Source organism: Schistocerca nitens, chromosome 7 (assembly GCF_023898315.1).
Source record: "Schistocerca nitens isolate TAMUIC-IGC-003100 chromosome 7, iqSchNite1.1, whole genome shotgun sequence".
NCBI classification, from domain to species: Eukaryota; Metazoa; Arthropoda; class Insecta; order Orthoptera; family Acrididae; genus Schistocerca; species Schistocerca nitens.
In genome coordinates this window covers 635,621,572-635,645,785 of record NC_064620.1, presented here as the reverse complement: position 1 = coordinate 635,645,785, position 24,214 = coordinate 635,621,572, and the positions used below count along the sequence as shown (strand labels likewise).

Genomic DNA, 24,214 nt, shown 5'->3' with positions numbered 1-24,214 from the left:
CTCTGCCGTAAGTATGACGTCAGTGCTCAATGCCGATGACTGGAATCGGACACTAGAATTGATCCAGAATTTTAATAGCCATATGCAAGAGTAATCATTGTATATGCCACTTATAATTAACGAAGGATTCGATGTGACATTACTTTCTTTATTAAGTTGAAAATATTGCGTAGATTGTTGTTACATAGCAGTTTCGAAAAACACTCGCATTTCGAAAAATACATCATAGCCTATATGTACATCGACTACCAAGAGGTCTGCGAAATGGATGTCAGTTTCTCGAAATTATCACAAAGGTTTACGTTAACTGCATGAACAGGCAGATACAATTCCTTCACAGTTTTCCATAGAATGTTACTAATTAAGCTCACTGATATTACAGAACTAAAACTTGAGCATTGGAATGGCCTTTCTGTCACTTGACATTTCGGAGTTACTAGTAATGGAAGGCGACTGCCTCTCTCATTAACATATTTATCACAAATAATTTGCCGCACGATGCAGAACTCATCGGAAAATAATTAATGAAATCTTTCGGGTTCGTGATTTGTATTTCAGTCAATGAATTAACATGTGACTAATCGCTCCTTTTTTCAACCAGTCTCGGACCCATTTCCTCTCCTTCGTTGTTTTCTGTTTCTCGCAAGCTATAGCTCGCGGACATGTCTGTGCCATAGCTTTCTTTTGACTGTTCGGCAACGTAACCTTGTAAAATCACGTTGTCAACTGACATTTTTTGTCAATCTTATTGATAGTGTGAGGGCGCTTAAATATATTGAAGGATTAACAAACTAGTATTTTCAATAAATACTGATTGTGTGTAGGCCCCGACAGCACTCGTAAAACCAGATGATGTAGTCGATAGGTGAACTAGTCGATATTAGCCAAAGGCCTGAGAAAGAAAAAGTCATGCACTGCTAAGCTGTTTGAGGTGGGTTGGTTAAAGACATAAAGTTGTGTGTACTGTGTAGTGTATAATATGACACGTGTCTACAAATAATTCGTGTGACAGTGTGCACTCCAATAATCAGTCCAGATATGGAAGTTTCATGACATGAGCATTCTTTGTCTACTTATTCCTAAATAAACGCCACAGTGATGAGAGCCGAATAAAATAAATTGGAGGGTCCAACGCCAATGGGATTACTTGAAGACATTTAATTATTTTGGAGGTAATGTGAAATGCCAGCGAACTGTATGATTATAAACGTTGTAAGTAATGGGTCGGAAAAATCGTGCACCCGATATAATAGTGGTTTCTGCGTTTCAGTCGCGTACCTGGCTGCGAAGAAGAATGAGTGATTTAAGTAACTGGTTCTATTCATTACCAACCTTCACGAGATGGTGGATGACACTGACAACGGGGTTCTCTCTTCTGGGACGCTTTGGATTGCTGAGAGGCATTTATCTCGCCCTACTTTACGAACCTTTCATCCATCGATTTCAGGTTTGGAACATCAAATATGTATCTTGCATAGTTGGTTTGTAACTTGCAGCATTCACAAGCTGTTTAGTGTGTTCTGTATTCCTCCTATCCTGCAGTGTGCACTAAGAGAAAGAGGAGAGACAAACTTCTTGCATCCTTATTTGAATTGAAATATGGGTTGTGTTGAGACTATCTACAGCGTAGCCCAAAGTAGGCATAAGTGTGGATGGTGACAGTTTATCAGTTGAAAAAGCGGTATCGAATACTTCAGTTAGGCTGAATATGACCGGTTTAGCTCAGAGCACATTATGGCTATGTATTTTATTCTCTGTAAGATTTCTGGTCAGTTAAGTGGGATTAAAGTGTTTCTTTTATGTCATTTGGTGGAGGGGAACAGTAATTTTTTTGCACAGACATACTTAACTCAAAACAAGGCATATTAATAAACGCCATTTCCTCAGAATTAATAACAACTTGTGTCTTGAGTGATGAATGGTATTGTGGAATATGCTATACTGAGCAATATTTGATATGTCATGGGCTTTGACTACTGATGTAATTGTAATGGCTGCTATGGCTTCACCATGTTGGTCACGTATTAACAGTTTTGTTGTTAGTTGCCATAGCTGAGTTTAGACGTTCCAGATAATTGCCACAGATATGTTATAGGCATGTTGTTTGTGGCAGCTGTAGCACATTTGCTGCATCACTAATCAAAAAAGGCAACTTGTAATGAATATTCCTCTTAACCAACTTTTTGGTGTTTTGCAGAGTGCGCAATTGTACGTTTTCTTATGTTTAAAACAAGTTGCCAGTCTTTACAGCGCTCTGAATTATTATGATAATCTGACTGAATATTGCACCTTTAGACAGTACTCCATTAAAGATAACTGCGGCTACAAAAAGTGTGTGGTTACAAGTCAAGAAGTACTGTATCCATTGATTGCCCTGATCCATTCAAGACCTCCTGTAAGAAAAGCTCTAGTTGGGTCTTGCAGGACTTAAGTTTCCTGAATTGATGCTGCTTGCCATGGGGTGGTCATTCTGTTAGAGATGCCTCATTGCGTTTCACTCAGTTTATAATTTGAGATTGTACAACAAAAAGATGTTGAGGGTACTGGATGGTAGACTTGTAGATGCCTCTGCCTCCCTCCAGGTATTTGCCGCAGTCCCTCCCCCCCCCCCCCCCTGCAATCCACCCTTCCTGAGGCATTTATCGTAATTTACTGGTCAAAAAAAGGGGGGGGGTGTTAACTGAGCTTTAGATTGTGTATAGACTGTGACAGGCTTTCCATTGGGCTTTGGAGCTTTGTTCAATTTGCGCAATTTCTGCTGTTTTCCAATGTCACTGTCAATAATACACTGATGAGCCAAAACTTCATGCCCACTGCACACCATGAGAGTGAATACTGCCTGGTGCTATTGTGAGCATGAGGCACGGTAAGAAACGTGTATAATAGGAGCAGAGCCAAATGGGCTTTCATCCTAGTATTGAAAAGGACACAAATGGGGAAATCACCGATGTAGGAGACTTTGACAAATGGCAGTTTGTCATATCCCAGTGTCTGTGAAGGAGCACCCTAGAAACAGCAAAGCTAGTTGGCCGTTCTCATGATACTGTTGTGTGTGTCTATGGAAAGTGGTTTCAAGGACAAATCACAACCAATAGACGACTGGGTGTCAGAGGCCTACACCTATTCACAGAACGTGGAGACCAGAGGCTTGCTTGTTCAGTAAAGCAGGATGGATGGCAGTTTTTCGTAGGTCAGATGACAGAGTACTGTGCTGGGACAAGTGTTTCGGAGCACACTGTTCACCATACATTGTAGGATATAGGATTCTGCAGCATACAACCTCTACATGTTCCCTTGTTGACCCAATGATATCCCCCCCTTGGGTCCGGGGGTTAGAAAAGGCCCGACGTATTCCTGCCTCTTGTAAGAGACAACTAAAAGTAGTGTCTCACATTTCGGCGTTTATGTGATGGTCCCCTGTAGGATTTCACCTCCATTTTTCAAAATGTTCCCTAAGAACGAGCCAATTGGGGAAGGGTGCCTTATATGGTGCATAGTGTCCATCATGCCCTGAGACCTCTCAGATCCTTCGTCAATGTGGATCTGCACTCCCGCTCATTCTGCAGCTGTTGGGCGAGGTCACCCTCCTGGCTGCGTTTTCCTCCATCCTCTGTGCAGTTTGCTTTCTGCGTTGTTGACGATAATGGACTTCTTAGCTCGTTTGCACCTGATATCCAGCACGGTAGCCAGTCCAATGTTGTGTGGCCACCATGTACCATTTTGGTTGTAGCCTCCTGACAACACAGGGATCGCTCTGCTGATGCCTGTGCCGTTAACTACCCACGTATGCCAAGGAGTAGATGCCCGTCACTCTGGGGCATCGGGACTCCTGCCAATGGCTAACCTGCCAGATGGCCTTTGCTGCGGCTGGATGGCACCCATGGGGAGGGCCCCTGGTCGGAGTGGATGGCATCAGGGCAGATGACACGCCATGAAGTGTAGTTCGACATCTCTTGCTGATGGTCAAACACCAGCAGTCTTCTCTAAGCGGACAATGTCTAACTTCAATGCAAAGAAATGTGACCCCAAATCGTTCCTTCCCCCTCCTCCTGGCCACATGATGGGAGAAATGTTAGGCTAAGGATGGCAACGAAGCTTATTAACCCCAGTACCCCGTATGTACGAGAGTTGATAGGGAATCTTTCTTTTCAATGAAACCAAGTTTTTTGTGGAGCATTTAGAGGACAAGTTTGGGGTGGTGAAGGGCTTGTCTAAAATTCAGTCAGGGTCGGTCTTGATTAAAACGGCATCCTCTGCCCAGTCGTGGTTATTACTCGCTTGTGACAAGCTGTTTCCATCACGCCCACCATAAGAGCTTAAATATGGTCCAGGGACCTTCTTTTGCAGTCTGAAGATGAGCTGCGGGCCAATTTAGAGCGGTGAGAAGTCCATTTCATCCAGCGCATCCACCGAGGCGCGAGGGATAATCAGGTTGCCACCGGTGTCTTCATCTTGGTTTTTGATGGTGACAAATTATCCGAGAAGGTCAAGGTGATGGTCTGCCGCTGTGACGTAAAGCCATATATCCCTCTCACTATGCAGTGCAGTAAGTGCTGGAAGTTTGGCCGAATGTCTTCCTGCTGTACTTCCAGTGTCACCTGTTGGGATCATGTACTTCACATCCCAATACTCCATGTGCCCCACCTCCCATCTGTCAACTGCCTTACTCGCCAGACTGCAGGGTTCTCCATAAAGAAATAAAAGTAATGGAATACAAGACCCTGGACCGACTGACCTACACTGAGGCTAAGAGAAAATATGAGAAGCTACATCCTGTGCATATGACGTCAGCCTATGCTGCCGCTACGACAACAGTTCTACCATCTTCTGTTCCACTGCGTACAGTTGGCTCCGAGCCGTCAGACTCCACCTGCCCCCTTGATGGTGGGGGCACTTCCCTCCCTGTTGCTCCTGCACGACCTACCAACCTACTTCAGGAGAACGCTCCCCTCCCCTCCCCAACCATCAGGGATGCCAGTCCTCACTTCTCAGCTGAAGAAACGTAAGTCTTCTTTGGCTCCTCTCGATAGGAAGGGATCCCTTGGGTAACTCCCTTCCCAGTGGCAAAGCTGACACTAGCCAGTGGCTAAAGCTACGACAGTAGCTGGTCGTAGGGCTTTACAGCCCTCCTCACTCCCTGAGGCTGAATCAGTGAAGCCCTCCCAGCCGGACAAACCTAAGGAGTAGCCAGAGAAACCAGAAATGAAAAAGGACCCCAAAGAACCAAGGCACTGCAGTGGCACCCACACCACCACTACCTACAAGCTCTATGTCTGAGGATAAGGTGAAGATTCTGGTGTCCACTGAGAACCTATATCTCACTGGGCCCTCAGACACAATGGATGTCAATCTCACAGATACTCATCTGGTGGCAGAAGGTGACCCTGAGGTGTAGACTGCCTCATTGAATGTTTCATGCCCTCCCAGCCTCACAATCACATAATCCTCCAGTGGAATTGTGGCAGCTTTTTCGCTACTTGCCTGAGTTGTGGCAACTGTTAAGCTTTACACCTACTTTCTGTATTGCCCTCCAGGAAACTCGGTTCCTGGCAATGCGGACCCCTTCCCTATGCGGCTATAACGGTATATTACAGGAACCATAGTGACTATAATAGTGTGTCAGGTGGAGTTTTCGTCTATGTCCTGAACTCAGTCTGTAGTGAACCTGTGCCCCTTCAAGGTCCTCTTGAAGCTGTGGCTGCCAGGATAAGAATGACGCGGGAAATAACTGTCTGCAATGTATTTCTTCCTCCAGATGGTGCAGTACCCCTGAACGTATTGGCTGCACTGATTGATCAACTCCCTAAACCTTTCCTACTTTAGGTCGATTTTAACAACCGTAACCACTTGTGGGGTGGCTCCATGCTTACTGGCAGAGGTAGGGAGGTCAAAAATTTACTGTCCCAACTTGACCTCTGCCTCTTAAATACAGGTGCCCCCACACATTTCAGTGTGGCACATGGCATATATTCTGCCATTGATCTGTCGGTTTGCAGTCCTGACCTGCTCCCATCTATCCACTGGGGAGCACTTGAGGACCTGTGTGGTAGTGACCACTTCCTCATCTTCCTGTCACTACCCTGGCGTCATGCCCATGGATGCCTGCACAGATGGGCTTTAAACAAGGCAGACCGGGAAGCCTTACCTTTGCTGTCACCGCTGAATCTCCGCCACATGGTGCCATCAATGTTGTTGTCGAGCAGGTCATTACAATAATCGTATCTGCGTCAGAAAACACACTTCCTCGTTTATATTTAGTGTGCCTCCAGCGAAAAACAGTCCCTTAGTGGTTGCTGGAAGTTGCTGGGGCAATTAAAGAGCGTCGGCGAGCTCTACAGCAACATAAGCGGCACCCTTCCCTAGAGCACCTAATAGCCTTTAAGCAGCTCTGTGCTCATGTTTGCCAGCTTACTAAACAATGAAAACAGGATGTTGAGAGAGGTATGTGTCGACCACTGGGTGCCATACATCACCTTCCCAAGTCTGGACGAAGATCAGACGTCTTTCTGGGTACCAGACCCCATCAGGTGTCCCTGGCATTATCATAAGTGGCATGTTATCTACCAACGCAAATGTGATTGCCGAGCGCTTTGCTGAGCACTATGCTCAAGCCTCTGTGCCGGAGAACTACCCCCCCCCCCCCCCCCCCCCAGCCTTTCGATCCCTCAAATGGCGGATGGCAAGGAAAGTCCTCTCGTTCACTACATGCCACAGTGAACCCTATAACGCCCCATTTACAGAGTGGGAGCTCCTCAGCATCCTTGCACATTGCCCCGACGCAGCTCCTGGGCCAGATTGGATACACAGTCAGATGATTAAACACTTCTCATATGACTGCAAGGGACATCTCCTCGTCATCTTGAACTGGATCTGGTGCGATGGGTCTTTCCGTCGCAATGGCAGGAGAGCACCATGATTCCGGTGCTCAAACCTGGTGGATAGCTGCCGGCCCATGAGCCTCACCAAATTTCTTTGTAAGCTGCTGGAACGTATGGTGTGTCGGCGGTTGGGTTGTTCCCTGGAGTCACGTGGTCTACTGGCTCCATGTCAGGGTAGCTTCTGCCAGGGTCACTCTACCACTGATAATCTTGTGTCCCTCGAGTCTGCCATCCGAACAGCGTTTCCACATGCCAACACCTGGTTGCCGTCTTTTTTGACTTACATAAAGCATACAACATGACCTGGTGACTTCATTTCCTTGCCACATTGTATGAGTGGTGTCTCCGGAACCTGCTGTCAATTTTTATCCAAAACTTCCTGTCCCTTTGTACTTTCCGTATCCAAGTTGGTGCCTCTTATAGTTCCCTCTGTATTATTGTCTCTCTGTTTTTAGTGGCTATTAACAGTCTGGCAGCAGCTATAGGGCCGTCTGTTGCACGGTCTCTGTATGCGGATGACTTCTGCATTTCATACTGCTCCTCCAGTATTGGTGTTGTTTAGAGACGCCTACAGGGAGTCATTCACAAGGTGCAGCCATGGGCTCTAGCCCACAGCTTCCAGTTTTCAGCTGCGAAGTCATGTGTCATGCACTTCTGTTGGCGTCACACTGTTCATCCAGAACCAGAACTTTACATTAATGAAGATCCACTCACTGTAGTGGAGACATATTGATTCTTAGAACTGGTTTCCGAAGCCTGATTGACTTGGCTACGTCACCTTCGTCAGCTTAAGCGGAAGTGCTGACTGCACTTCAATGCCCTCCGCTGCCTGAGCAACACAAACTGGGGTGCAGATCGCTCTGCACTGCTACAGCTCTACAGAGCCCTTGTTCAATCCTGCATTGACTATGGGAGTCTGGTTTACAGTTCGGCGGCACCCTCAGTGTTGCGTTTATTTGACCCAGTGCACCACAGTGGCGTTTGCCTAGCGACGGGAGCTTTTAGAATGATTCCGTTGACCAGTGTCCTGGTGGAGTCTCCTCGAGGTCCATTCACATACACCTCATGGTGCACACCTCAGCTGCAGATTCTTCTGGAACTTTCACATGGCCGTAAGGACTCCATTAACCCTTCGCTATCACTTCCTGTCAATTATCGACATGTACCGGGTCCATGAAGTGGTTTACACTGACGGGTTGATGGTTGATGGGCATGTAGGCTTTGTGTATGTTCATGGAGAACATACTGAACAGCACTCCTTGCCAGATGGCTGTAGTGCTTCCACTGTACAGCTGGCGGCCATATCGCATGCTCTTGAGCACATCCACTTGTGCCCTGGCGAGTCATTTATCCTGTGTACTGACTCTGTAGCAGCCTAAAAGCTATCAACTGATGCTACCCTTGCCATCCCTTGGATAGCATCCATCCAGGAGCTCATCTGTGCCCTGGAACAGTCCCATCGTTCATTGGTGTTTGTGTGGACCCCAGGACATGTCTGAATCCCAGGCAACGAATTTGCCGACAGGCTGGTCAGACTGACTACGAGGAAACTGCTTCTGGAGATGGGCATCTCCAAAACTGACCTGCATTCTGTCTTACACAACAGGGTTTTTTGGCTTTCGAAGATGGAATGGCATAACAGTTCCCACAACAAACTTCGTGTAGTTAAGGAGACTATGAATGTGTGGATGTCTTCCATGCGGTCCTCTCGCAGGGGACCAGTTGTCCTCCGCCGGCTCTGCATTGGCCGGCTAACACATGGTTACCTCCTCCGTTGCGAGGACCCACCTTGGTGTCACTGTGGCTCACAAATGACTGTTGTCATCCTCTTGCTGGACTGCCCACTTTTAGCCACTCTGCGGCGGACCTTTAACTTTCCCAGCACCCTACCTTTGGTGTTGGGTGGCAATGCTTCATTAGCAGCTTTATTTTTATGTTTTGTTCGTCAGGGTGGGTTTTATCATTTGATTTAAGTTTTAGCACATATTCTTTATCCCTCTGTGTCCTCCACCCTAGTGCTTTTAGGGTGGAGGTTTTAATGTGATGCTGTTTATTCTCATGGTCAGCCAGCCATGGTAATCTGCTCTCTTGTTTTGATCTCTTCTGTGGTTTTGTTGTCTGATTTGGTCTATTTTAGTGTTTGCTGCCCTTCTGTCTTTCTTGTGGTTTTCTCCTTTTTTCCAGCGGTTTTTTGTATGTCTCGATTACTTTACTCCCACTCTTGTGGAATTATTTTAATTGGAACGAGGGACCAATGGCCTAGCAGTTTGATCCCTCTCCCTGCCCCCCCCCCCCTCCCTCTTTTAAAGCAACCAACCCAACAATATTGCCCCCGAAGGGGGTTCACAGTTCTTTTGTGGGTTCGTGCATAGCACACATGGGGCCCTTAGTTATTGCAGCCCATTCTTCCTTCCCTGGCTGCATTTCCTTCACTGTGGCCCTCCCTTTCCATCCTCACTCCTGCCCACTGCGCTCTCCTTCCACACTCTGTGTTCTTATTTATTTCAACCTGGCTATCCACCAGGTTCCCTCTATTCATTACAATTTTGTTCCCCTTGCCTATTCTGTTTCAACCTTTTTGGTGTTTTGGTCCTCCCTTGGGAATTAACCTCCACTTATAAATTTTGTCTTTAGTGTGAGCCATTTGGGCAAGAACTCTCTCCATAACACGTACAGCATAGATTCCTCTCCCTGGTCCCCTTTCTCTCCCCTCTTCTTTCCCTGCCATAGCACCCCATCTGTCCTGCTAGGTCACCAGCACGTGTAGCCAGTCTATGTGGTGGAGCTCTTATGTACCCATAAGGCTGAATCACTTGACAACACAGGACTCACACTACTGATATCTGACTTGTTGCCTCCCCATGTATGCCTAGGAGTGATTGCTTGTCATTCCAGCCCTTGCTGTGGCTGGATGGCACCCATGGGGAGAGCCCCTGTTTGGAGTGGGTGGTATCAGGGCATATGCTTTGCACATGAAGTGTATCAAGCTCCAAACGTCTGCCCATTCTCCTATGGCCATCTCTTCTGGTGGTAATGGATCATTGAACGCTGCTTCTTATGACCCAGCAACCTTCTTTGCCCTGGCTACAGCTGGGAGAAGGGCCAGGCTCGCTGGCTTGGAGTGAAACACTTTCCTCGCTACCTGGTCTGTACTAGGACAGATGGGGTACACACTAACTGTCACAAAGCCACTATTTTTTTTGGGGGAAAATATCCAAGCCAAGTTTCGTGAAGTGGAGTGTCTAAGGAAGATCCGGTCAGGTTCCCTGTTATTTGAAGCTTCTGCCACCCAATCTGCAGCTCTTCTTGCTAGTGATCATCTTGGCAATTTCCTGGTGTCTATTACACCTTACCAGTCTCTGAGTATGGTCCAGGAAGTGATTTTTCATATGGGCCTCATCCTGTAAACTGATGAGGATCTCTTGGCTAACCTGGAGCGACACGGTGTTCATTTTGTTCAGTGTGTGTGTGTGTGTGTGTGTGTGTGTGTGTGTGTGTGTGTGTGTGTGTGTGCGTGCGTGCGCAGAAGTGTTGTTAAGACAACCTCCCCAATATTGGTGCTTGTTCTGGCTTTTGAATGGGAACCCTCCCATAGAAGGTCAAGGTTGTGTGTTCCTGATGCAACATGAAGCTGTACATCCCACCATCCATGAGGTGCTTTGGGCATATGTCTTTCCACTGTACAGTGGACTCAGTGTGGTGTCTGTGGCCACCCACTCTATGCCGGAAGCTCTTGTGTACCGCCACCTTTGTGTGTCAACTGATGTGAATGCTGATCTACGCTCGCCAGATTTCCAGTTTACAAAAAAGAAAAGAAGAGCCAAGAGTACAACTCCCTGGATTGTCTATCTTATGCTGAGGCCTATCAAAAATATGACCATACCCACCCATTGTCGATTTCTTGTACTTTTGCCTCTGTTACATCCTTTCCCCTTCCTACCTCTTCTTTGTGCTAGCCCTGTTATCCTCTCATCTCCCCCTCCACTGTGGTTCCCATACCCTCCCTTCCAGCTATAGCTACCCCTCCGTGGCCAAAGAACTGCCCCCTTCTTCAGCACCTGCCAGCGACAGAGCTCTGCTCTGACACCTGCCGCTGGCACCTCTCAGGCCGGTGCCCTGCTCCCACAACTCGGCCAATACACCCCAAGGTTGTCCACTCCCTTTTGGTTCTAGATCTTGTGGATGCCTGCTCTCTCTCTGTGCCTTTCTGTCTTCAACCTCTAAAGGACAAGAAGAAGAAACATAAGTCCCAGGACAATCCCACCAGCCTAACAGCCCCCCCCCCCTCCCCCTCTGGGCCACCAGATGTGCCATCTCCTCCTTCACAACCTGAGTCTGACATCTTATGTACTGGAGCCATGCCATCCACATCAGTTACAATTACTAACCCAGTGACATGACCTCCCCTTGGCTTCTTTGTCTAACGAAGACTTGCACGACAGGATAATCCAGTGGAACTGCGACGGATATTACTGTCACCTTCCGGAAATAAGACTTGTTTTCTCTTATTCTGCCTTCTGTCTGGCTCTTCAGGAAACAAATTTCCATGATGACCAGTCTCCAATATTACACGCTTATTGAGCATTCTGTCGGAACCGGGCCGTTCCCAGTATAGCATCTGGAGGGGGCCTGCAGTTTGATTCACCCTAAAGTTGTGCTAAGGCTTGCACTCTTATTAAGCACAGTAAAAAGGAATGGTGGAATCACTGTGTTTCCTGCGTGGGCATTATGCCTCTTCATCATAGGTTTGGTCCAAGCTCTGTAGTCTTCTGGGCCGCTAGTGACAATCAACTTTCCAGGGTCGTATCCTACAAGAGTGCTCTGTGTACCGATCTATCAGTTCTTGACGAACACTTCACGACACACTTTGCGACAACATCGGCATCCTCATCCTCTTCCTATCCTGCTACCTGTCTCCAGCACAAATGAAGAGTTGAAGAAAGCCCCTGTATTTCAACCCCCACCAAGCTGAATCCTATAATTAGAGGTCTGCGCGGATAAGAAAAGTGCAATCCGCAAGGTCCTAATCCGCATCCGCAGCAATTAATCCACATCCGCAAGTTCCTTATCCGCATCCACCTATATTTAAGTTTTGAATGAGTAATTAATAGTAATAGACAGTAGTACTTAGAATTATGCTATGTAATGACATAGTTATTGTTATGCTGCCATTTCTGTGACAACTTAACTACTTTTGACTTCTTAAATCACAGGAAATGCTCTATACCTACTCTAACGCAGACCATTTTCAAACCGGAAAGCATTGGCACTCCGGAGCACACACAATAGAGGCTCGGATCTCGTGAACTGGAAACGCTATTTAAAAAAATAAAAGTCAATGTAATAGTATTAAATGATGAAAATTCGTGTATAGAAACAATTATATTTCGCTGCTCTTGTGCCAAGGCAGCTGAAAATGATGATGGTTTTAAACTGTTACTAGCACATTACATCATTTGCCGACAGTTTTTTTTGTACTCACTGCTTGGATGTGTCAAATTTTGAAGCCATTCATGTCCGCTGATGGTTATATTATAGCTTACGCATTCAGTCCTAGTCATTTCCAGGCGAAAATATTTACAGTATTAGGCCTACACTGCAAAACGCTGGCGCACCTGTGAAAAAGTTAAACTTGTCTGGAAGAAATAACTCGTCTTCCGAAGAGTGATAACAAAATCAGTGGTTATAGAAATTAGGAGTCCATTTAGCTTTAGCTAAAAATAAGATTGAAATCTCGAACCTCACCTTTTGGCTGATTTATCGAATTAAGACCTAGCGATAAATGAATTGTCTGTTTCATTCTCGACTAAACAAAGTTTTTCACACTTTAAAACATCCTCAAAATTGGTCTAAATTACTAAGACAAAATTTGCAGTAGATTTTGCAGTTAATACTTTCAATGTTAAAAAATATTTTTTTTTTTTTTTTTTTTCAGAGTTTAATGGAACTGCAAACGATTTCAAGATGTCTATGTAAAAACCACTGTCCCATAACTTCAAATGTTAGTCACTGTTCCCTGTTCCCTGTTAAGCAATACTGAGTTACAGTTAAAATTTTCAATTTTGTTACGAAATTCAGCCCTTATCTTTACCAATTGTCTGGTAAATTAAAAGACACATTATTATTTTGAATGATTTGAATACGTTGTAAGTTTTCAATGTGATCAGAATAATCTTTCACGGGCTGTCGCAGTCACAGCTTGTTGGTCATCGTGAGCCGTAGTTTGAAGTCCCATTTGTAATTAATTACAAGGCCACCGCTCCGGCCGGGCTGTTCCACTGTTCACAAAGAGCGACAGTGCTCGGCGGCTGCAAATGTCACTGTAGTGCACTTATGAGATCATCATTACCTAGTTTAATAATATTGACGTGTTAGCTATTGAATGTTCTTGTTACAAAGAGTAAAAACTTAAAATTGTGCTCCTTAATATGAAAATTACAACAAAACAAATTGCTTGTTAAATATTTCCTTCTTTTACCTAATGTTACTTAAATGTTCTTATTGGGAATAGTAAAAATACTAACAATATGCCAAGGAAATTCCTTACTATAAATATTACAATAAAAACTCACAGGCTTCAGATTAAATAGTTTCATCTTCTGCTTGCTTCTGATTCAAATTATGTAAAAGAAAGAATCAGATGAAAAAAAAAATTGTAACTAATTCAGATAAGCCCAAAAAATACAGTGAAATAAGAGAAGCTGTACAAGTAAGTACCTTTCTGCTTTGGAAGATTACTATGCAGGAACATGATGTCATCAATCGTCTGTGGCTTCAAAGACGTGCGTCGGTCCTGCATTATTTGTCCCGCAGTAGAGAAGCTTCTCTCAGATGACGCGCTGGACGCTGGAATGCAGTGCACGTATTATGTGAGTTTGGAAAGACGTGGATAGACATTTTCACGTCCATGCCACCAAGCTATCAGGTCGATGTCTTCCGAAAATTGGAATTTATCATTTGTATATCTGAGAATTTCATCTATCTAAAACAAAGATGATGTGACTTACCGAACGAAAGCGCTGGCAGGTCGATAGACACACAAATAAACACAAACACACACACACAAAATTCAAGCTTTCGCAACAAACTGTTGCCTCATCAGGAAAGAGGGAAGGAGAGGGAAAGACGAAAGGATGTGGGTTTTAAGGGAGAGGGTAAGGAGTCATTCCAATCCCGGGAGCGGAAAGACTTACCTTAGGGGGGGAAAAAAGGATGGGTATACACTCGCGCGCGCGCGCGCCCACACACACACACACACACACACACACACACAAGCAGACATCTCACAAGCAGACATATTTAGATATATTTTTCCCACGTGGAATGTTTCCCTCTATTATATTGAGAATTTCATCTGACGCAAAGTCAATATCTCTCGCCGATTCATCTTCTAAGGAATCTTCAAATTCATTAAAAAGTACGTCAAACTTTTTTTTTTTTTTTTTTGCAGGAATTCCAGGTGTTGTTTCCTCCTTATCTTTTAACTGTGGACAATTTCTCGCAACATAATTTTTCGCTTCCTTTACAACTTCATCTTTTTCAGCACTGCTAAGAAATTTTAGGTTTTTATATTTTGGATTCAAAAATGTTGCAAGTTTATGGGTTACTGTTATGTCCCATTTGCTGATTAAAATAGATTTGGCTGTACTCTTTAAATCTATCAGAAATGGGCAGTCGCCATCATTTTTTTCAAGGAAGGAGAGGAGTTTTAACTTCCACAACACACATAAATAAAGCATAGGGGTTTTGGAGGCTTCGAGATCACAAGAAGCTATTTTAAATGGTGTCAGAAAGGTTATTATATCTTCTAACATCCTCTTGTCTATAGAATCAATCAAATTATCTTGATTTTTCTCTCAAACGTATCCAATTTACTGTTCCATTGTGCGTCTATATCTCCTTTCAATGACTTCTGAAGGCGATTCTGAAGACCAGATCTTTTAAAGAAAGTTGTGACTGCTCGACTGGAATTTAATAGTTGCTGCTCGTCACTCTTCTCATCATTTGCGTCTCCTCGAGCTGTGTGCTCCAGCAGAGTATTAAGAATGTGTGCAGAGCATGAGACCCTCTTGTATTGGCGAAGTGCTGTCACAATATTTGGACTTCTATCCGTAACGAACACGATGTTATTGACAGCACTGAATAAATCAAACGACCGTAGTACCTTAATTAATTCAAGTTTAATGTTTTCTCCTGTTTTTTTAATCTCACTCTCACAATTTCTGGTGCACAACACTCGATCCTCAAGTTTCACTTCATAATTAACATAATGTGCAGTCACTCCCATATAGTTTATTTTACGGTACGAATCAGTCCATAAATCGACAGTTAGAGCTCCACCTATATCTCTGAATATATTCTTCACTTCTGCGGAGACAGTTTCATGCAGACGATCGGCCTTTTCCTTCAAATTTCTGGATATGGTGGTTGGATGAGGTAGCAGTTCCTTAGCACTCACAGCACCGTACTTGGCCCCCACATCAATAAGAAACTGTGCCGTCTCGAGAAACCCAGATCCACACGCAGCTTCGAATGGTGAAATGTCTTTGCTGACGAGATTAATAAGTTTTTCTGTCTCGGCTGTCTTCAAATTTGGCGGAACTTCAGGAACTTTCATGTCTCTTTTGGTATTTAAATAAGCAATTATGCTACTTTGTCCAGCCTCACACGAGTGTTTTAGCAAATTTGAAGTTCCACTTTTGTGTCCAGTGTAGGAATATAGTTTTTTACATGCAAAACAAGCCACTATATCTTTTATCTTTTTGTTGCCATCAAATACGTATCCGAATTTTTTCCAAATTGAAGATTTCAATTTGTTTTCCTTCACTAATATGAAATCACCTTTTTTCACCTTACACGAAATTGTATCCATCGATATGGTGTTCATTTGAAGAAAGAACTCTCACTGATGTTTGCTGCGATGCACGTTGTCACTCAGTCACTACAAAGCGCTAACTGAAGACAGCGGAAAATTGCAACGGGCACCTGTCTGGTAGACAGTGGGCAGGTTTGCCACCCAGAGAGCACTTCACAGGCAACACAAAAGACACAGTCACGGAAACAGTTTAGGCGCAGGTCTTTTGGGTACAGCTATGTTGGTCGCAGCCAGGGGCTGAGGACAACAGACATCCGCTCTACCCGGGCTCTGCAAGATTCCAAGAATGTTAACAGACTTGAAGTTTTCAACTAACATTGCAACATACGTACTGGGCAGATGCATTGCTCATTATCTGCAGATGACCCGCGGATACCCACGCCGGTCGCGATTTTATCCGTCAAGTAACAAATACCGTGGATATATCTGTGGATATCCGCATCCGCGCAGATCTCTACTTATAATGAACCCTCCACTGAATGGGAATTCTTGCAGGCTCTTACCTCTTCAGATGACCCCCCACCCCCCTGCGGGTCCGGGGTAAGAATAGGCCCGAGGTATTCCTGCCTGTCGTAAGAGGCGACTAAAAGGAGTTTCAATCATTTCGGCCTTCCATGTGATGGTCCCCCTTGGGGTTTGACCTCCATTTTTCAAAATTCTACAGAAGTATGAGCCTTTTGGGGAAGGACGCCTTACGTGGTGTACCACTGGTCCTCAGTGCACTAAGACCTTGGCACTCAGCATTTGTACTGGCGTTGTAACCATACCCACTATTCCTCAAATTGGGCCTAAACGCCTGATGGGTTGTACAAGTTACGCCCATAGTGCGTCCCCATCTGCACCTACGATCATGATGGACTTTCCATGGCACCAGAAATCCAGCACGGTAGCCAGCCCGTTGCGGTGGGGTCGTCATGTACCCTCTAGGTTGTAGCCCCCTGACAACACAGGGATCGTACTGCCGATACCTGAGCTGCACCCTCCCCACGTCGGCCAAGGAGTAGATGCCCGTCTCCTTGGGGCATCAGGACTCCCGGCAACAGTCATCCTGCCAGGTGGCCCTTGCTGAGGCTGGGTGGCGCCCGTGGGGAGAGCCCCTGGTCCGAGTGGGTGGTGTCGGGGCGGACGTTTCGCAGATGAAACGTCAACACGTATCAGCTCGCTCTGCGGCCGAGTCTTTCAAAAGGAAAGGTACTAGTTCTGGTTCTCCTGCCCTTTCCCCCTTAGCCACTCCCTGGGAGGAGGGACAGGCCCGCCGGCTTGGGGCGAAGTACTTCCCCCGTTATTTGGTCTGTTCTCGAACCGATGGGGGGATGTTCGCCACATCCAAGCCCATGTTCTTTGTTCAGCACATTGAGGACATCTTCGGGGAAATCAAGGCTCTCAGTAAGATGTGTTCGGGGTCCGTTCTTATAAAGACCACCTCCGCCACACAGTCGGCGGCGCTCCAGGCATGCGACCGCCTAGGGGATATCCCAGTGTCCATTGTCCCGCATCTGGCACTAAATAGGACGCAGGGGGTTATTTTTCATCGGGACCTCCTGCTGCAATCTGATGAGGAGCTCAGGGCCAACCTGGAGCGCCGAGGCGTGCATTTCGTCCGGCGAGTCCAGCGCGGCCCCAAAGACCGTCGCATCGACACCGGGGCCTTTATCCTCGCCTTCGAGGGGGACGTTCTCCCGGAGAAGGTAAAGGTGATGTGCTACCGGTGCAACGTGCGACCTTATGTCCCGCCTCCTATGCGCTGTTTTCGGTGTTTGCGCTTTGGGCACATGTCGTCACGGTGTGAGGCTGAGCCCCTTTGTGGCGATTCTGGACGTCCTCTTCGTGAGGAACATACATGCACCCCACCACCTCGGTGCGTTAATTGTCCTGGCATCCACTCGCCTAGATCCTCAGACTGCCCCGCATATCAGAAGGAGAAGAAGATACAAGAACTCAAAACTTTGGATCGTCTCTCTTATTCTGAGGCCAGGAAGAAGTATGACCGCCTCCATCCCGTGCCGTTGACCACTTCGTGTGCCTCAGTTGTGTCCCCTCCTTCCGCGGTATCCTCACCCCTATCCTGTCCCCCCTCCACCTCCTCCCCCCATCCAGGGTCTCTGCCTCCGCCTCCCAAATCCCTCCCTTCCAAATCCTCCTCCCCCGTGGCCCCCGCCCCCTCTGCCCCAGGGGCCACCCTTTTTCCTCCTCCTCCCCCACCCCCTCCCCCGCCACCTGAGAAGCGATCCTCTTCTCAGGTGTCCATCGGGGAAACATTCCGGACCCCAGCTTCCGAGGTCCGGCGTTCCAAAACGGACCCCACGCGTGAGGACCTTCTTTGGGTCCAGCCCACCACCCCTGTGCCTCCTCGGACTTCCAAGAAGGCCCCCAAGAAGAAGTCTCTATCCCCCTCTCCACCCCGGCGCATTTCGTCTGACGCTCCATCCGTGAGTCGCTGCTCCCGGCCGTCCTCAGTTTCGCCAGGACGCTCTGCTGCCAGGCGCTCAGCTGGCCTCTCGTCGGCAAATGATGCTGCCCCTCCTACACCACCAGGGACAGCGGCCGCAGCTGGCGACGACTCGATGGAACAGGATCCGCCTCCCGCCCGTTGTAGCGTTGTTCCCTCGAAACCTGGCCCTCCGCGGCCGTCGAGGTGACCAGCTCTTCCCCCGTCTCGTTCCCCCTCTTTTTTGACTAGCGATGGCCTTGTTACATTGGAACATAAGAGGTATTCGATCTAATCGGGAGGAATTACAACTGCTCCTCCATCTGCACTGTCCGCTCGTCCTTGGTCTCCAGGAAACCAAGTTGCGCCCGACTGACCGTATTGCCTTTACCCACTATACCTTGGAGCGGTATGACCTCACCCCTGTGGACGGTATCCCAGCTCATGGTGGGGTCATGTTGCTCGTTCGGGACGATGTCTATTACCATCCCATCCCATTGACCACCCCACTCCAAGCAATAGCTGTCCGTATTACTCTTTCTGCTTTTACTTTTTCAGTTTGTACCATCTACACTCCATCGTCATCCGCTGTTAGTCGGGCTGACATGATGCACCTGATTGTTCAGCTTCCCCCGCCGTTTTTATTGTTTGGCGACTTCAATGCCCATCATCCCCTTTGGGGCTCTCCTGCATCCTGTCAAAGAGGCTCGCTCTTGGCGGATGTCTTCAACCATCTCAATCTTGTCTGCCTCAATACTGGCACCCCGACTTTCCTCTCGGACTCTACTCATACCTACTCCCACTTGGACCTCTCGATCTGTTCTACCACTCTTGCCCGTCGGTTCGAGTGGTATGTCCTTTCTGACACCTATTCGAGCGACCACTTCCCCTGTGTCGTTCGTCTCCTGCACCACACCCCATCCCCACGTCCTTCGAGCTGGAACATACCGAAAGCTGACTGGGGTCTTTACTCCTCCCTGGCGACCTTTCCGGACCACGATTTTCTCAGTTGTGACAGTCAGGTCGAATACCTCACGGCTGTTATCATCAATGCTGCCGAACGTTCCATTCCTCGTACTACCTCTTCTTCACGTCGCGTTTCCGTCCCCTGGTGGAACGAGGCTTGTAGAGAAGCTATCTGTGCTCGACGACGTGCTTTACGCACCTTTCGCCACCATCCTACGTTGGCGAATTGTATTGGATACAAACGACTCCGAGCGCAATACCGTAGAGTCATCAAAGACAGCAAAAAAGCTTGTTGGACCTCTTTCACCAGCTCCTTTAACAGTTTTACTCCCTCTTCTGTCGTCTGGGGTGGCCTGCGCCGGCTGTAGGGCATTAAGGCCCACTCCTCGGTACCTGGCCTGACCTCAGGTAATGAGGTCCTTGTTGATCCTGTGGCTGTCTCCAACGCCTTCGGCCGGTTTTTCGCGGAGGTTTCAAGCTCCGCCCATTACCACCCTGCCTTCCTTCCCAGGAAAGAGGCAGAAGAGGCTCGGCGACCTTCCTTCCACTCGCTGAATCTGGAAACTTATAATGCCCCCTTTACTATGCGGGAATTCGAACGTGCGCTTGCACTGTCCCGGTCCTCTGCTCCGGGGCCAGATGCCATTCACGTTCAGATGCTGGCACACCTTTCTCCGGCGGGCAAAAGCTTCCTTCTTCGTACCTACAATCGCGTCTGGACCGAATGCGTTGGTGTGACGCCGTCGTTGTTCCTATACCCAAACCCGGGAAAGATAGACACCTTCCTTCTAGTTACCGCCCCATTTCTCTTACAAGCTGTGTCTGTAAGGTGATGGAGCGCATGGTTCATGCTCGGTTAGTTTGGATTCTTGAATCTCGACGGCTACTTACCAGTGTTCAATGCGGCTTTCGCCGCCGCCGCTCCGCTGTTGACCACCTTGTGACCTTGTTGACATTCATCATGAACAACTTTTTGCGAAGGCGCATAACGGTAGCCGTGTTCTTCGATTTGGAGAAGGCTTATGATACCTGTTGGAGAGGAGGTATCCTCCGCACTATGCACAGGTGGGGCCTCCGCGGTCGCCTGCCCCTTTTTATTGATTCCTTTTTAACGGATCGAAAGTTTAGGGTACGTGTGGGTTCCGTATTGTACGACGTCTTCCTCCAGGAGAACGGAGTGCCTCAGGGCTCCGTCTTGAGCATCGCCCTTTTTGCCATCGCGATCAATCCAATTATGGATTGCATTCCACCTAATGTCTCAGGCTCTCTCTTTGTCGATGACTTCGCGATCTACTGCAGTGCCCAGCGAACATGCCTCCTGGAGCGCTGCCTTCAGCGTTGTCTAGACAGCCTATACTCATGGAGCGTGGCAAATGGCTTCCGGTTCTCCGAAGAGAAGATGGTTTGTATCAACTTTTGGCGATATAAAGCGTTCCTTCCGCCATCCTTACATCTCGGTCCCGTTGTTCTCCCATTCGTGGAAACAACTAAGTTTCTAGGGCTCACGTTGGACAGGAAACTGTGTTGGTCTCCGCATGTCTCTTATTTGGCTGCCCGTTGTACACGTTCCCTTAATGTCCTCAGAGTTCTTAGTGGCTCATCTTGGGGCGTGGATCGCACTGTCCTGCTTCGCTTGTATCGGTCCATAGTCCGATCGAAGCTGGATTATGGGAGCTTCGTCTGCTCGGCCATCCCTCTTACGCCATCTCAACTCCATCCACCATCGGGGGTTACGTCTTGCGATCGGAGCCTTCTACACTAGTCCTGTCGAGAGCCTTTATGCTGAAGCTGCCGAATTACCATTGACCTACTGGCGCGACGTACTGCTGTGTCGGTATGACTACCGGCTGTTGTCTATGCCCGACCACCCCTCTTACCAGTCCTTCGCCGATTCTCTCGACCGTCAGTACGGGTTGTGTGTGTCTGCCCTGCTGCCCCCCCCGGAGTCCGCTTCCGTCGCCTGCTTCGACAATTGGATTTTGCCCTCCCTACTACCTTCAGAGAGGGTGAGAGCCCGACACCACCTTGGCTCCAGGCTCCGGTTCATATTTATCTCGACCTCAGCTCACTCCCGAAGGAGGGTACTCCGGCTGCAGTGTATTGCTCACGGTTTGTCGAACTTCGTGCTCGACTTGCCGGTCACACCTTTATTTACACCGATGGCTCCAAAACTGACGATGGTGTCGGCTGTGCCTTTGTCGTCGGGGCCGCCACCTTTAAATACCGGCTCCTCGACCAATGTTCGAGCTTTACGGCCGAGCTTTTTACTCTCCATCAGGCCGTTCAGTATGCCCGCCGCCACCACCATTCATCGTATGTACTCTGCTCTGACTCACTCAGTGCTCTTCAGAGCCTTGGAGCTCCCTATCCGGTCCATCCCTTGGTTCAACGGATACAGCAGTCCCTCCATTCTTTCGCTGATAATGGTTCTCCTGTCAGCTTTCTGTGGGTTCCCGGACATGTAGGAGTGCCTGGGAATGAGGCTGCGGATGCTGCAGCCAAGGCTGCAGTCCTCCTGCCTCGGCCAGCCTCCTATTGTGTCCCGTCATCTGACGTTCGTGGGGATGTTTGTAAGAGGCTTGTGTCGTTGTGGTGGGATGCTTGGTCATCCCTCCAAGGAAACAAGCTCCGGGCAGTAAAACCGCTTCCAACTGCTTGGACAGCCTCCTCCCGACCATCTCGGCGAGAGGAGGTCCTTCTGACCAGGTTGCGGATTGGGCATTGCCGGTTTATCCACCGCTACCTGCTCTCCGGTGACCCAGCCCCGCAGTGCCCTTGTGGTCAGGCATTAACAGTGCGCCATGTTTTATTGTCGTGTCCCCGCTTTAGTCAGTCTCGTGTTGTCCTGTCCCTGCCATCTACTTTACCGGGTATTTTAGCTGATGACGCTCGAGCAGCTGCTCGTGTTCTGCGTTTTATAACTTTGACCGGCTTGTCCAAAGACATCTAACCTTTTTACTTATTTTATCTACATCTTTCTCAGGTCTTTCTGGTGTCCCCCCCTCCCCTTGAGTTTTACTAGATTCCATGTGCTCTAACAACAGTGACTGGGCGCTAATGACCTCAGTAGTTGAGCGCCCTTAAACCCCACCAAAAAAAAAAACGACACACCCCCAGGCTCGAATTCTATCCACAACCAAATAATCCAACACTTGAGCGTTACTCAGAGGCGACATCTGCTCACGGTCTTCCCACAGGTGCCTTCCCCTCGAAATGGCGAGACAGCATAGTTATCCCCACCCTTAAGCACGAGAGGAACCCAATATCTCTTGACGCCTATCGTCGGATTAGCCTCACCAGCATATTTTGTAAACTGCTGGAGAGAATGGTTAGCTTCCGATAATGTTGGGTACTTGAATCTTTGGGCCTTTTGTCCCTGTAACGGTGTGGGTTCTGGGTAGGACGATCTCCATCTGACCATTTACAAAGATTAGAAACAGCAATCTGACAGGCTTTTACTAAACAGTGGCACCCAATCGCGGTCTTCTGTGGTCTACATAAGGCATATAACACAGCTTGGTACTGTCATATTTTAGTTGCTCTCCATGACTGGGAGTTTTTGTCCCACCAGCTCTTCTGGGTTTAAGGCGGCACTTCACTAAGTACCCCTCAGATCCAGGAGAATGGTATCCCACAGGGTTTAATGTTAACTGTCACATTCTTCGTTGTTGCCATCAATGGGCTTGTAACGTCTGTTAGGCCTCTGGTTACCTTGGCATTGTATGTCAATGATTTTTACATCTGGTGCAGCCCTTAATCAGTACCAGGTGCTGAATACCAGCTCAAAAGCACTATCTGACAGGCCTCCGAGTTGGTCCTTTCCTATGGATTCCAGTTCTCTCCCTCCAAATTGAGGGTTATGCATTTTTGCCTTTGACTCACAGTACACACCAATCCAGAACTTTATTGAGGCGACCAGCCCCTAGATGTTGTAGCACAGTCCTGTTCCTTGGGCCTTCTTTTTGATAAAAAGCTGATGTTGCTGTCCCATATTCACCATCTGCATGCAGAAGCTTAATGCTCTCCGCTTACCAGCCCATGTGTGTTGGGATGCAGACTGTGCTACTCTTATCCATCTTTATTACACACTTATATAGACTTCGATCAGAAATCTGTAGCTAAGGTAGAATATTCAAAATTTCTAGGTGTATGTATTGATGAGGGGTTGAACTGGAAAAAACACACTGAAGATCTGCTGAAACGTTTGATTTTAGCTACTTATTCCATTAGGGTCATTGGAAATTTTGGCTATATACATCTCAGTAAATTAGCTTTTCACGCCTGTTTTCATTCTCTGCTTTCGTATGGCATCATATTCTGGGGTAACTCATCATTGAGTAAAAGAGTGTTCATTGCACAAAAGTGTGTAATTAGAATAATTGCTGGAGCTCATCCAAGATCATTGTGCGGACACTTATTTAAAGAGCTAGGGATTTTCACTGTAGCCTCACAATGTATATATATTCACTTATGAAATTTGTTATTAACAATCCGAACAAATTCAAAAGTAACAGCAGTGTACATGGGTACAACACTAGGAGGAAGGATGATCTTCACTACTCAAGGTTAAATCTAACTTTGGCTCAGAAAGGGGTAAATTATGCTGCCACAAAAGTCTTTGGTAACTTACCTAATAGCATCAAAAGTCTCTCAGATAGCCATATAGCATTTAAAAGGAAATCGAAAGAATTTCTGAATGGCAACTCCTTCTACTACTCATTAGATGAATTTTTGGATATAGTAAGTGGGTAGTTTCCCCAACCCCCATTAAAATTAAAAATATTAAGTGTCATGTAATATTTTAATGTAATATCTTGTATAGACACCTTTTTATTAACCTGACACGTTCCACATGATTCCGAAGTGCCTTATTCATGATCTATGGAACAAGTACTAATCTGATCTAACTGGTTTGTCCAGACTAGATTATGGTTGTCAGGTTTATGGCTTGTTGGCTGCTTCCAATCTGAAACTACTTAACCCTGTTTATCATTTATGGGACGTGCTTGGCTATGCGTGCCTTACACTCTAGTTCCGTTGACAGTCTATTCGCAGGAGCGGGGATTC

The 24,214-nt window shown here is 47.2% G+C and overlaps 1 protein-coding gene across 2 annotated transcripts in view; it reads left to right on the top strand.

Annotated features, from left to right (window-relative positions):
• Positions 1–888: 888 nt before the first annotated feature.
• LOC126194922 (derlin-1) overlaps positions 889–24,214 on the top strand; it is a 160,897-nt gene continuing 137,571 nt past the window's right edge. Inside the window, exons 1-2 of one of the 2 annotated variants that reach the window (XM_049933301.1) lie at positions 889–1,172; positions 1,254–1,447. In XM_049933301.1, coding sequence (XP_049789258.1) covers positions 1,295–1,447 — 153 coding nt within the window. In that variant the 5' untranslated portion in view covers positions 889–1,172; positions 1,254–1,294. The remainder of the gene's footprint in view (positions 1,173–1,253; positions 1,448–24,214) is intronic. The other variant, XM_049933300.1, reaches the window with a different exon arrangement.